This window comes from Thermochaetoides thermophila (assembly GCF_000221225.1).
Source record: "Thermochaetoides thermophila DSM 1495 unplaced genomic scaffold scf7180000011816, whole genome shotgun sequence".
NCBI lineage: Eukaryota > Fungi > Ascomycota > Sordariomycetes > Sordariales > Chaetomiaceae > Thermochaetoides > Thermochaetoides thermophila.
In genome coordinates, this window is record NW_006383032.1 from 115270 (window position 1) to 130242 (window position 14973).

At 51.3% G+C, this 14973-nt stretch overlaps 1 protein-coding gene across 1 annotated transcript; it reads left to right on the forward strand.

Moving 5' to 3' along the window:
• Window positions 1-3184: 3184 nt before the first annotated feature.
• On the forward strand, window positions 3185-8305 carry CTHT_0021440 (putative phosphate metabolism protein; the record flags this gene model as incomplete). The annotated part of the gene is made up of 3 exons (XM_006692551.1): window positions 3185-3832; window positions 4989-6534; window positions 6711-8305. 3 exons carry the CDS (start codon window positions 3185-3187, stop codon window positions 8303-8305), a joined length of 3789 nt encoding a protein of 1262 aa, XP_006692614.1.
• Window positions 8306-14973: the final 6668 nt, after the last annotated feature.

Here is a 14973-nt window from a genome sequence, read left to right on the forward strand (position 1 = left end):
GCGACCCGGTTTGGGCAGAGAAGCCACGGTCACTTGCTTGAACGCCGAGGGGAAGCAGCAGAGGCGGAGACAGGACTCAGAGAGGCATGGGGTGATCGGTAGCAATCTGTCCCAGACATGTCAAACTAAGGCCAGAGCCACTCCGTCGGAACCCCTAGTGTTAGATGTCGCCCTGCGGAAGCTGTCAGTGAGTTCGACGTCGAAGGATGGGGCATTTTAACTTGGTCCATTAGTCCGGGGTGATTCTTGGTCCTGATCAAGGCGGTCTGAGACCGGACTGAGAGCCAATTGGACGGTAGGCTTGGGCGACAAGGTAGGATCCTGGCAACTTAACTGCTGCTGGAAAATTTTTCTGCGTCAAGTCTTACTCCCTCTTCCCCCCTATTTCTTTATGGGTAGAAATGCTACTACAAGACTTGTGGCCCGTCGAAGTGGTCGCCAAAGTTCCTTGTATAGGCTCACTTACTAGCTTCTGACATATCTCAAACAGTCAAGGACTCTAGGTCTCATATTTACTACGCACTGTCTCTGATATTCTCCTATATCTAAATTCTCAGAGCCCCAGACGCCGTCCAATCAAGTGTCTGACTTGACCAAACTTTAACTGAGGTCAACTGACAACGTAGAGCCACCCAAAGACATGAAACGAGAGGGGATCTTGGCATAGGCATCAAAACTCAGGTGCACATTGAGACCAGTCACGATTCATGCGTTTTTACACTAGACTGGGAAACGTTGAGCCTGAAAACTCTTAAACTTCCTTTTAAATATGGCTTAACTGCCCAGCCCAGGCTGTTGCCAAGAATAGAACTAGAAGTTCGATTATAAGAGCAAGGTTAGGAGCCTCGTGTCGGGCTTCATTGTTTTCCTATGTCTTCCTTCACGATCATCGCGTCAGAAGTGCTTCGCTCAGGGCTGCTGCTCATCTTCTTTACACGCCAATTAGAAGGACACAGTCACAAAGATGCGGAAAGCCGATCAGGACTCAGAAGGCCAAGCGAACCTCCCATTCGCATTCTCATGGCTCTTCTGCTCAAGACAGTTCGGTGATGCCATCAAGCAATGTGACCAGCGTATCTTCAGAGCCCGTCGGGCCAATCTCTCTTCTTAGTCTTCTTACCTCGCTGAAAGGTTATCAGACGGTAGCATTGAGTCGGTAAATTCACCCTGAGCAGCCATATAGCCACAGATTTGGTATCAATGGAAGAAACTGGTCTGTCAGAATGGAGTTTCGAGAGTCAACTGTGATGCAAAAACCCAGCAGCCATAAGGGCATTCCTGAAATTCCTCTATACGGGCAACTACTATTTTTCCATCGATGACATCACACTATTCGACTCATCTGCCATCCCAACCGGCCTTGATATCGCTGGATGAGATTCAAGAAGAGCTAGAGACTGCCTCAGGGGTGCTTGTGTGGGACTTATATATCAAAGAGTGAGATGATGGAGGAGAACATATTTCCAAATAGGAGAAGCTATTCATGGAAGACGAGAAGGAAGATGAGAAAATGAAAGAGTAGAAAGAAGAGGAGAAAGAGGAGGGTAATCAAGAGTTGAGGGAACTTAAGTTAGGAATGGTGGAAGATACGATGCGTCGTAGAATGGTTTTGAAACAGAATATGATGGAGAAGACTAATGAATTGGATATGGGAACCTCAGCATGGAGAAGTGACGGCCGAGGACGACAACGACAACACTTGGATGGCTACTGGTTCTTCACGAAGCTAAGGGATAAGATTTCCCTGGATGAGTTTGGTCCGAAAACTTGTAAGGCATCATGAGAGGCATCTGAGAGAGGAACTATCCCTCTCTATAGCTGTATCTTGTGGCGGATAAGTTTCAGGTAGCCGCCCCCAAGCTGTTGGTCAGGGATCGCTTTTATCGGGCTGCCAAAGTATTTTGGGATTGGGTAGCATACTTTCCTGGCATTATTGATAAGATTTATTGCATCCCTCGCGAGCAGGATACACAAAGAGTTTGCGTGAAATCGTTTGTCTCTTGGTGGGCTCCCATATCCGGGACAAAGGCACAGAGGGATCGGATGGGGTGATAAACTACATTGGTGAGTCGGAGGATGCAGTTTGGAGGTGATGAAAAAGCTTAAGGCATGTTCCCCGTTGTGACACTTTCGTTCGTCCGTAGCACAACGGAAGACTAAGGTCATCAAGGAGGGTTGGAAAGCGAAAAAGATATCTATGTAATCTGTGAGCATGACATCGAGGTCAAAGACGCGCAATTTGGCGAACTGGTCATCCTCTGGTTAGGTATAAGAGCCGCATCTGATGCTTCGATATCCAGTGTGTCGAGCCGAGGATAGCATCAGCGTAGGAGCCTGATACCGCCGCAAGCGCAAGCCCAGTAGGTCAGCCCAGCGTCGGAATGCAACCTACCTCAGAAGGAGATGCGGATAGAGTTTTGCCACCACGTCCGTGCTACGCACAGAGACGCAGGGTTAATATAGGCAAACCCGCGCACGATAAGTCACCAACGGATCTCGACTTGAGGCTGATAGGTACCTGCCTACCTCTTGATCGGAAGATGACCAACAATGAACCGCACACTCACCTGAGTCACGCCACATTCCACCATCGAACCTGTGTCCGCAAAACCATCTCCTCGTTGGTCAACCAAACTGGTAGAACCTGATCAAAGTGCATGCAAGCCCTTCTTGGCACCGGCTGCAGATGATGAGCGATTTCGACCCCTCATTGGCCCGCGCCATCAGTGAGCCAGTCGGCAGGCAGCACGCTGTGGTTAAGGAGGGGCAGCACATGTTTATTCACGATCGTGACACCCTCTCATTGGGCACTTCCACGGGCCGCAGCTCACCCTACCATCGCTTCGCTCGTTTTGAACGTGGTGCCGACTGGAACACGGGAAGATGGGCAAGGGCTCATAGAAGTTCGGTGTCTCCTGGGAGTGGGCTGCCATGTGATAGGCTGCTCGGGAGTCGCGTGCAGAAGGGGCCAAGGACTGGAATGGGTTCGCAGTGGGTTGCTTTCGCCGTGGGAACTAGTGAGTGCCTTGGCGCGGCCGCCTGGTCATGCTGCGTGACGCCTTGGAGCTGCTGGGTGCGGCTCAGTCACTATGACGTAGAAAAACGAAGATAGGCTGCTCGCGGTGGTGATCATGGTCATCAGCATGAACTTTGACTTCTAGATCTTCAGCAACGTACGCCAGTCATGGCGACGACATCAAACCTCTCAGGATTTATTACCCTAATCCAGCAAAAGGTCGTGCTAACCCAAGTGATCACTCGGCCATCAGCGACCATCACAGCCGTCGTGACACTCGGCAACGGTCCAACAGACAGCTCCGCTTCAACTTTCAAACCGGTTATACCGGACATAGTAACTGCACAAGATGAACCGCCACCTCCCCCACCATCGTCAGGAGGATCAGGCCTTAGCTCAGGTGCCCTCGCTGGCATCCTCTGCTCTCTCTTTGTTGTCATCTTTTTCGCTCTCCTCTGCTGCACATGCCACAAGCGCCATCAGCGTGAGCACCACTACTACTGGTACGGCAGCGACTCAAGCAACTCGAGCAGTAGCAGTTCCAGCAGCAGCACAACTAGCACGAACTCCCTCACCGACCGTCAGCCCCAGCACAGTAGGCGCTCTCGTATTAACCCCAAGACCCAATTGGACCGCTACTACTTGAGCACATGGGGTCGACAGCCGCGCCCCGACTCTAACACGACTGCCGGGCAGACTGGAGGGACTTCTGGACTTGACGGGACGATATCAGCAGGGCAGACACCAACATCTTCGTGGCCGACGCGGGCGACTATCAGGCCGTTCTGGAGGACGGCAAACTGGACGGCGCCCAATGTAGGACCTAGAGTGCAGCAAACGCCTAAATATGCGAATTATCCGGCTACAAGCCAGCCGCAATATGGTGGGGTGAATAGGAATCCTTGGTCAGGACAGGGCCGGGGTACACGGCCGAATCGAGGTAGTTGATATGCGAGTAGAGGAGCTGAGAAGAGGCAAATAGGTGGCATCTTTAGGGAAAGACGATAGACATGATATTCTTTGACCGTGGTTTGGTTTATCTATTCTGGTGTTCTTAGGATCGTGGGCTTAGATTTCAGGGTACGAACCTTTGGAATGCTTTGTTCAGCCGCCGATTGCCGATGCCGATTGACGGCGTGCCTGCGAGTTCTCGGCTGGGATTGCTGTGAAGGGAAAGATGAAACGTGGGACCCGAGCCGACCCGTTAGTAATAGAGTCTGGAGTGTCAACTGCTGCATTCCCCGGGAACGACTCCAGCGGCGCGCGTGAGCCAAGCCCCAGGCAAACAACATCGGCCGCTCATTGGTCGATCGCTTGACAAGAACCCCAGCAAGTCCAAGCAACGACCCTGAAGACCCTGTCGGCGCCTGCCGGACTTGTGCTGGAAGAAAAAACGAGACATGCAGCCGCCAACACGCTAGTCCAGTCGCGGGCGAGCTGAAAATCCCTTCAAACGGGCGACAGGCCCAAGCTCCGCTTCTCCTACGCTGGAAGCTGCGAGCGAACTAGAAGGAGCTGGAAAAAAAAGGTTCCGAAGGCCCACCTGGAGGAGTGCTTTGGTTGGGCTCTGCCAGTGACTTCACCTTCAACTCTCCATCTCTTTCAATATCACCGACGACAATACCGACTCGGCTCGACCCTGGCCGAGTACACTGTATTGTGACTGTGTCACCGAGCCACATATATACACGACATTGGGGACACAACACCAACGGTCGGCCAAACCATGTTGCAATCCCGCATGTGGAGGAACGAGCCGGTGTTGTACAAGTGAGATTGGACAAAGTGACAGAAGCTGTGAAGAGCAATCTCGTCCCAACACGTTCTGGTTCAAGTGAGCGAGCATAGATGAGAATGGACTGGGTCGCATCGCATCTTCAGCACTACACTTCAGGGCTGGCATTGGCAGCACGAAGTCTCTTGGTAGGACACGCTTCATCTCCAAAGGCATGGACTCGACTGACTAGTGCAGGATGACGTCTCGAACATCGAGAATCAGGACGACCGCATTGGCTCAGCCCGCGACAACAGCACTGGCGGCACGCTCACCCACTTCAATGCAAACAATAATGAGAAGGATTCAGCCTCGCTCGAAGGCCTTGGCCTCACCTTTGCCCCTGTCCTCATCTACTCGGGCATCTGTTTCTTGATTTTCTTCTACTTCCGTCGCAAATCCCACCGGGTCTACGCTCCGCGGTCCATCCCCGCCATCCGGGAGCCGGAGAACCCCAGCCCAGAGTTGCCCGATGGCTGGTTTGACTGGATCAAGCCTTTCTTTGCCATCGACGACGATTGGATTCTCAACAACTGCTCACTCGATAGTTACCTGTTCCTGCGATTTCTCAGGATTCTTTCTGTCATTTGTCTGGCCGGCGGATGCATCGCATGGCCCATCCTGCTGCCCATCCATGGTACAGGTGGTAATGGGTTGAAGGATCTGGAGAAATTGACGATGGGTAACGTTAAGCTCGGTACCAAGTTCTACGCCCACGTCGTGGTCGCATGGTTGTTCTTCGGCTTCGTGCTGTTCATGGTGGTACGAGAGTGCATCTTTTTTATTAACTTACGCCAGGCTTACCTGCTCTCACCCAACTATGCGTCTCGCCTCTCTTCTCGAACCGTCTTATTTACGTGCATCCCGAAGCCCTACGTCAACGAACGGAAGCTGCGCGAACTGTTCGGTCCAACTGTCAAGAACGTGTGGCTCGTACAAGATACTGGTGCGCTGGAGGCCCTGGTCAAGGATCGCGAAGAGACTGCCGATCGACTCCAGCAAGCCGAGATCAAGCTTATCAGATTGGCGAACGCGGCACGCGAGCGCTACCTGAAGATGAATCCCGACCCTTATCTGACGAACGACTATTCTCTACTACCGCAGAAGTCTGCAACGGAAGAGTCTCGTGCATCAGAGTCAACCCAAAAGGATCCTGAACCGGGGCAGGCCGAAATCGAATCGGTCAAAAAGTTTGCCGAGAGTCAACTGTCCGTTTTGGACAAGCCAGCTCCTCCTGGGGAACCACAGGGCCCCGAAGATGCCGATTATGTTCACCCCTACGGACTGCACTCTACCCTGCCCGACGTTCGTGGGTCTGTTGCTGCTCTCTGGATCCCTGCCGAATCCCGTCCGCATCATCGACCCATCCAGAACTTTGGCCGTCGTGTCGACACTATTCGGTGGACCCGTGCTCGGCTCAAGGTGCTCAATCGCGACATTTGGAACCTTCGAAAGAAGTTCCGTCGGGGCGATGGTACCCCTCTGAACGCAGCCTTTATCGAGTTTGACTCTCAAGCTAGTGCCCAGGCCGCATACCAGATCCTAGCACATCACTTACCGCTGCACATGTCTCCGCGGTACATCGGACTGCGACCTAACGAGATCATCTGGAGCGCTCTGAGAGTCCGGTGGTGGGAGTTGATCATGCGACGGTTCTTCATGATGGCTGTCATTGCGGCAGTCGTCATCTTCTGGTCTATTCCGTCTGCCTTCTTGGGTGGTCTTACGAACATCGACAAGCTCAGTAAAATGATACCTTTCTTGTCATTTATAGGGAAGCTGCCGTCAGCGATTAAGGGTATTATTCAGGGTTTGCTGCCCGCATTGGCACTGTCGTGGTTCATGTCTATGGTTCCCTGGATGTTGAGGGGTAAGTGTCAAACTGTTTCTGGCGTGCTTGCGGCCGCTAACAGTGAACAGGCTGTGCGGGAGTTGCTGGCGTCCCTTCCCATGCCCTAGTCGAATTGTTTGTGCAACACGCCTACTTCGCTTTCCAGGTCGTCCAGGTCTTCATCGTCACTACCCTCACGTCAGCCGCATCCGCTGCTCTCACCGATGTCATCCAAGAACCCTTCTCTGCCAAGGATCTCTTGGCTCAGAACCTTCCGTTGGCTTCAAATTTCTACTTGTCTTACATCCTAATTCAGTGCCTTGCCGTCGGTGCTGCTCGACTCGCTAACTTCGGCGATCTCATCCGCCATGAACTTATCGCGAGTATGACGGTGAATCCCAGACGTCGATATGCTCGCTGGAGGAAACTCACACAGATCCATTGGGGTACGGAGTACCCACGCTTCACGAATATGGGAGTAATTGCCCTTAGCTATTCTTGCATCTCACCTTTAATCCTCGTCTTCGCCGGTCTCGGCATGTTGTTTATCAGCTACGTCTTCCGCTACTGCATACTCTACATTTATGACTCAAGTCTCGATACCAGGGGCCTCTTCTACCCTCGCGCATTACTACACCTCATGGTCGGGCTCTATATCGCCGAGATCTGCCTGGTCGGACTCTTTGCCCTCAAATCTGCATTCGGCCCTCTGTTGTTGATGCTCATCTTCCTCATCTTTACTGCAATTGTACATGTCAACCTCAACAGTGCTTTAACCCCTCTACTGGACAACATCCCTCGTACTCTCGCTCTTGAACGGGACAACGGCCCCTCTGATGACAGCAGCCATACCATGGAGGAAGGTGCTGCTGCCGAAGGGGAAAACAAGAGTGCCAAGGACACCACTGGTCTTGCCGCTGATTACTACAACATGGCTTCCGAATCCGACTCTGACTCTGATGACGAAGCTCCCCCAGTCTCCGAGCCCGGTCTCGACAGCGACATCCAGCTCCGTGGCATCGAAGGCAGCAGTAGCATCAAATACGCCATTACAGAATGGATCAAATCGCAGCTCAAATCGCCCCTTAAACTCTCTACCTCCCTGAGACCAACCACTGATCCGACTCCTGACTCCCGCCTTACCCAAATCCTCGCTGCCATCAAGAACTCCCTCACTCCTGACCCGTCTCGCCCGCCGAACCTTCTCCTCACATTCCTCCATCCCGAAATTTACCAAGACTTCCGGACCCTCGCTAAGCGCGTGAATCCCCAGCCTGCGGAGCTACCCGACCTCCCACCGAACTATGTCAAGCGGAGCGCGTACCAACCTCCTGAGATGTGGATACCCGCTCCGAAGCTCTGGCTGCCCAGGGATGAAGCCCGCGTCAGTAGACAGGAAGTCGCGCATTGCAGGAAGGAGGGGATTTTTGCGGGTGATAAGGGCTGCTGGCTTGTTGGAGGAGATGGGGTCGATCCTAGGGTTAAAGAGCGGCTTGGGAAAGAGACGGTTGTTGAGGGTCAGGAAGATGGAAAGGGAATTGATTTGGGTGTTGCAACAGGTGTTGTGAACAGGGTTACGGGGTTCGGCAAGGAGGTAGGGAAGGGGGTCAGGAGCATGAAGAGGGGCAGGGTAGTGTGCGAGATGGAGAAGAGTCCTTTGAAGGAAGAGATATGGGTATATTGATGAGTTCTTTTTGGATAATGTTTGAGTGATGGATACCCTTGGATATTTTGATAGTTTTTGATGCTTACGGCGTCGCGGCTTTATCATTCATGTAATGTTGAATCATTTCTGATTATCATTGAGCGATTTAAGTGGTATCGATCTCCGTCGTGGGATTAATGATAACGATTGCGTTAGTCAAGTTTTTAATGTGCAGTTGCAAATCAATTCACATCATCATTGAGACTTGTAGACTTGCTCTTGACGCCAATTGCGCCTTTTCTGACGACTACTAGGTCTTGTGATAGCAGTCTCAATGATGTGACTTTTTTTCAACATTCCTGAAGCGATTGGGTTCAGACATCACCCGCCTCTCATTTTGCTGCTCTACATCTCGCATGTTAGCTGTTATAACAACACTGCAATCTGAAGTCTCTCAAACACTCCACATTTCTTGCCCTTTGTCCCCTATGTGGTTGCTGGAGCAACCGCATCATCGCCAAACATGACAGTCATCCTCTGAGAGGACCTTGAGGACTCATACTCTTAATCGCATTATCCAACAAAAACAAGGTAAGCAATGCATTCCAGAGGTTGAGTGTTACGTTTCGTGAGTGATCGTATGAAACGCCAGCCGACATACTCGTATCACGACTTTCATATCTCCATCATTATCCCCCGGAAGAGCCAAGATCCCCATGGGACGTACTCACTACTTCTTTTGGACAACATTCTTAGCATCTTGAGTCCAACCGTCTTTTCAATGATGCACTAGCGATAACACAATCGAGATGATGATAATAACTTGCAGGTTGATGGTAGTTAGAAAGGAGCATCTTCCAAAATAAGCAACATCTTCCCGAGCCTTCCCATAGCCGACCACAGATTGTCACGTCGGTGAGAAGACTTCGGATGAGGCATGGAGATGGCTAGGTGAGGAGGGGGGGGAAGACGCGGGGCCATTTGTTTGTACGTAATCTATATCTAGCATTTCCGGATCGTACTTCCTTTAAGGATCATCGTGTTCAGACCTAGGTCTAAGATTCTCCGAGTCGCAGCGCATCAGCCCTAGGCGGTAATTCTGGTCGAAGTTCAAATCGAAAGCGGGTTGCTGGCTTTCCCCGCACGCAATGTTAATATGCTCAAGACGTGGCCCTCATCTATCTCGATTTTGATTCTCTGCAACCGAACGGCATGTTAGCAGGGCTGAGTGTTGTTGGCTTTTTTCAGTGAGGGGCTTGCATCATCAATCGATCGAGTCGCCAACCGGTCAGGTGTTGTGTATCACACCTAACGTAACGTTGAGCTGCCAGTTTGCGGGGAATGAGCCGAGTCCTCTAATCCTGGAGGCAGTTGGCGTACTCCAGAAACTAAGTCCGCTGCAGCTCTCTCCTGCTTTAGCAAGCCATCTCGGGACCAGGCTTGAGGTTTTGATGTTATGGCAAGACGTTCACTGCCTTTAGTAGGCCACTTTGTTTTGCGCAGATTTGTCAGTCGTAAGTGGTCTCAGTTCTAGGTATGTATGCTCGCGAATGTCCTGTTACACAACATGTTGAGTCGCGCTCACGGACTAGAAACTGTCCGTTTATGACGAAGGCCCGAAGCTTCTTTTGTCTCTAGTTCTTAACCTCCTATATTATCAATCACCTGACCACATTGAGCCGCTTGTGTATGCACCTCTATCCATAAGTGGCAAGGAGTTCAACAGGATGGGTTACAGAGGGGATCGAAAATGGTTGGCTGAGAGATGATGGAGGGGCGGGACAGGAGAGGGAGGAGGGGACTGGAGGAGAATGTTAAAATGGCAAATTGTAGAAGCTTTATCATGAATGATGGAGCCGTACTGTGACTGTCAGGCGGTAAGTTACGAGATTTCTTGCAGGGCAACATACAACTAGTATTCTCCAACTGAGAACTGTCGTCTCATTGCCCCTATCTCGCACGAAAGTCAATATCGGACTGAATCCATCGGATTTATGGAATATAAACAATCTAATGTGCACACAACAATGCAAACTCACTACATGTCCGAGCCGCTACCCCTGAGTGTCCGGTAAGGATACCCGGAGCTTGCAAGACATTGCCCAAGACTGGCCTACAAATCTCCCTTATGACTTCATCATCTAAAAACAAGGGAAGAGAGTTGCATCCCACCCTACCATTTCTTTGGAATCGGCAGTGTAACTAGGTTCTGACCATTGTTTAGCGGTGTAGAAGCCGTCTTATTCAGATGGCTACCAATGGAGCGCTCCCCCCTTCCGTCTCCCGCTAGGTGCCGTCCTTGAACAACTTAATCTGGGCCTGAAGGATTGATCGTATGCTAGGTAGCATCCGGACTTAAGTGGAAGGGAAGAGTGCATAGGAGTCGTAACTTCTGTGGGATGGCTTTCTGGCGTCAGGAGATGCTCCTTCATTGCTCCTCACTTTAAAGCAAACCAACAGTATCAACAACAGCTAAAGAGATCGTCGATGTTGATGGTTTTTCTCTGTGCTTATCAGTGGCTATCCGGCAGTTTAACAATATAGAGAAGAAGCTAGATGTGTACAGTGTTCAACCCGACAGCCAACAGAATGCTATCTTGACCGAACGCTTCTCTAGATTGGTGCTGATGTCAAGAAATAAGCAGATGATGCTTGAATTGAGGTTGTGCTACCGCCCTGATGCCTGTATACCTAATCAGTACTAGAGCCATGGGAGTTTGGCGGACAACTCCAATACTCCTCTACCCCTTAGCACTACCTGTCGTGTAAGCATCACAATCACTGTACAGACAATCCTCGTTAAGGAGAGATTTCCGTTACGTCGTTAATCAAGGCACAATCCCGTCCCAATATCCAGCTAACACTATATATCAAGTTTGCTCCTCACTACCTCATCCATCGCCGTCCCCCCCCCCCCCCAAAATATTAGACCACTGCAACCACACCGTCCCAAACCATGTATGGTCAAACAACTCCTCTTCATCAGCCTTCATGCTCCTTACCAATCGCAACGCAGCTTGCTCACCGGCTGCAGCGGGGATGCCCATGCGCGCTTTCGCGACTTCCGCCTGTTACCCATCCATGCCGCGGGTGTCGGAGTTTATGTCAGCTAACCGGTGAAGATTTGGTTTGATGGAGAGACAACTTACTGTGTACATACATTGTAAGCGCTTTACAGTTCTGGGGTGTTTTATTTGGGCGGTTTCGGTGGACGGGATTGAAGCGTGTTGTGAGATTTATGGAGGGGATGATGTGAGAACCTTGATAGTTCATACAAACCGGTATCGTCAACAAAATTCTCACTTCCCTACCTACCTTCCTGGGTAGTAGTTCCTCATTTACCACCGTGATTTATCACCTTACAACCCGTTTCCCTCCCCATCATCATCCCTCCTTTTCTCACTCAAACTCCCACACCCCCATCTAACATCCCACCAAGCCCAGTCCAGAACGCCACTTCCAAAAGCGTGCGTCCGCAGCTCCCCCATGGTGCACACACCACCCTCCCACACACACCACACACACCACACACACCTCTTCCATGCATCTAACGGCAAGGGAGAAAAGGACAAAAAGATGCTACTGCAAGCCCAGGCCGCCGCGGGCTGCTGTGTGGTTACATTGCAGGTCTTGGTCGCGCGGAATGGTAGGCCCTCAGAGTTTAAAAGGGTGTGAGTGCGTGTGTGTGTGTGTGTGTGTGGGTCTGAGTGTGGCCGAGAGCCTGTTCGATTGATCGATTGACAGAATTTGAAAAGCGACTACGTGAATGTAAGACAGGTATGGTATTATATTTGGAAAAACCAAGGTAAGCGAGAGGGTAAGTTAAATGTACAGATAGCGATGTGGCACCTATTTTTTTTCGGAGCGGATATTAATGTTAGGTGATGCAACCATGTGAATACAAGATTTGAGAATTGGGTTCTCTTGAAAGTCTTTCTCTAGGAACTGCTCAGCGCCCATTGCCCCTCACTTAGCACAAGGCAAAACATGCCCAAGCGGATGTGTGCAATGAGGAGCTCTTGATAGGTGAGCTGCTTAGGCAAAGGACTGATCGTGGTACGGATGAGTCGCACAAGGGCAACACAAGATTGCACCCACTGATAAGGCTTGACGGCCGACCAACGGTTGTTCTCGAAGCGAGGGAAACATAGATACCAAACCCGGACCGATCTGAAGCTTGAGTCACGTCACGAAAAAAAAATGCTGTGACTCTCATCTGCGCTCTCTTTTGTCGGGACTACTGGGACTACAACAGATGATCGTCAATAACAACACCTCCTCTCCAGCCTTCATGTTTTCGCATTCTCCTCAGCGTTTGGGAAAAAAAAAAGTGAACTTTGTGGTATCGATGTCGGGTCTAGGTTTGCCAAGTTGAGATGATCCACTGCTGTGCATAAGATTCCAGATCCTGTCAAGATCATGCCATTTCTGAATCAGCCCCTATCAAAGAGGGTACCCGAGTCTGTGGCACACCCATGGACGGTCGGGGTTTGGCCAGTAAGTGGCCCAGACCCCGACAAACACAGACTAAGGCCCAGATCGCCGCAGACGAAGACCCATTGCTTTCTGACTGCATCCGGCTGCGACCTTCCGGGGTCCACGGATCCACGCTGAATGGTTCCTCTCCCACCTCCAAGCTCTCATCCTACCAAGCACGTCTGGAAGATGTCCAAGCCGGGCGATTCTGGGAAGCGGTAACTGCGTAATCAGCATCTCGTATCTTCCGCCCTTGTTGACAATATCGCCACTCGCTTCTTCAGTCGTTACCTAATGATTACCTCTCGTTACTCTGCAAAACTTTTACCAAAAGTCTGCCGGAAAACCCTCATGCAACAACAAAAATTTTAAATTCTTGCGAGACAAGCTAATTGTGGTGTTTGGGCTTAACTGTTCGCTGGGACTTACCGCATGCGTTCATTTGCCCCGCGAACGGTGTCTGGTCGGTCAGTCAGAGCGCAGGAGGGTAAACTGTGAAGCTCTGGCGAATTGCAGCTCGAGATAATACCACGCGTACTCCCTCCCTGACATCTCTGCGCTCGTAGCACACAATCCAACTTGTGATAACGTGTTCTGGAGTCTATCCTCACGACGCTAAAATGGTTGTTTTGCCATGTTCTGTGGTCCAAACAGATGGTGGAGGCGAACCTTTCATGTTGGGGGGGACCGGTGTTCTGCGCTACACTGCCCCTCCCCCGCTGGACCGGGCCCCTGGAGCAAACAGGGGTCGTGATGAGGGGTACCAAGGCTCATGACAAGGGGCTTACTCAGGAACCAACGACAACATGAACTGGGAAAATGATTGCACGATCTCGACAGATGCTCCGCGGAGTTGGTTTGGCCGATGAAAATAGGATGCCAGCAAGATGTTTTGCAGACAGGCTGTGCAGCGTGCAACGACGGCGCAGTGCAGTGCAGCACATCCATCCCAGAGGATTCAGGAGTTCATCATCCGGCGCGGGGTTGCGGGGCAAAGCCAGACGCTGATATCCAGGACTCCCACGCATCGCTGTACCTCAATCTTGACGAATACCTTGCGACTGTTACTGTTCGGACAGGATGCCTCGGGCTAAGATTCACAATGTCCATGCTCCTGCTGCGATCGTCCCGAAGACTGGCATGAGAAATCATTCTAATGCCGACTGTCCTCCATGGCTAAAATGTCTTGAATATACTGCGAGCAGTCGTGGAACGTGCCTCAACAGCAGCCACCTTTTCCGGACACCACCAGTTATCTTGATAACGGCACAGCCATCTTCCCCAGACGCGTCAGCGAACAATACCATCAGGATGTCTAGCTCGGGTGATATTGTCATGGTCTTGTGATGCCATTCCGGATGGATTCAGTGGTAAAAGAAATCAGGCCGGCAACTTCTTGAACTACGGCTCGACATTTGTCCCCTCCATGATCGGGACGAGTTCTAGGCTTAGACGTTATCCGATTCGGAAGACCTTGACATAGCAGACAGTTGAACTAGTGAAGATAAGCTCGGAACACCGAGTCCGAAAGGACTTCTCGATGTGACCAACCTAGCAGGCCTCGGTGAGGTAGGCTATCATCTGGATGCCACACGGCGGCGGCACTAGAAAGGAGAGTTATCACTGTCATAGCTCCTGGCTGGAACCTGAAGTTGCCGACTATCACTGAGTTCTTCGTTGGCTTCTCGAAGGAGCTGTGTTATTGAGATTTAACTGCTGCGACAACGGAACATGTTCATGACATGTATCGGATAGTATGCAGCCGACGGAAAGGCACATTGAACGTTTCGGCTCCGTGCATGGGCCGCAACCATCCGCGATTGTGCGCCAGCCAGCCTGGACCCATCGTGCTTGTCGGATGCTGTTGAGCCTCCTGCAACAAGAGTGCTAAATTGGGGCGGGGAGGGGGAACCCACAGTTGATTGACATGATGAACGAACCAGACATGCCGTCGGTGCAAGTGCTCTGCATGGGGCTGGGGTACATAACAAAAGCAAACCGGAAAGGCATTGAGCTCGAAACTGTTGGCTTTTGAACGAATCAACAATTGCATAACCGTTCTGAGCCCCGCGAGTTCGCAGGCAAAGGACAGCTTCACCGCTGTTTCCTATGCTCTTCCCTGTCGTGACTCTGTGAATGCGGGTGGCTGCTGCAGGCGCCAATGTGAGGAAAGATAGCGATGGCGGAAATCCCATTGGCCACTGACTCGTCTGGCATGGGCTGCTCGCTGT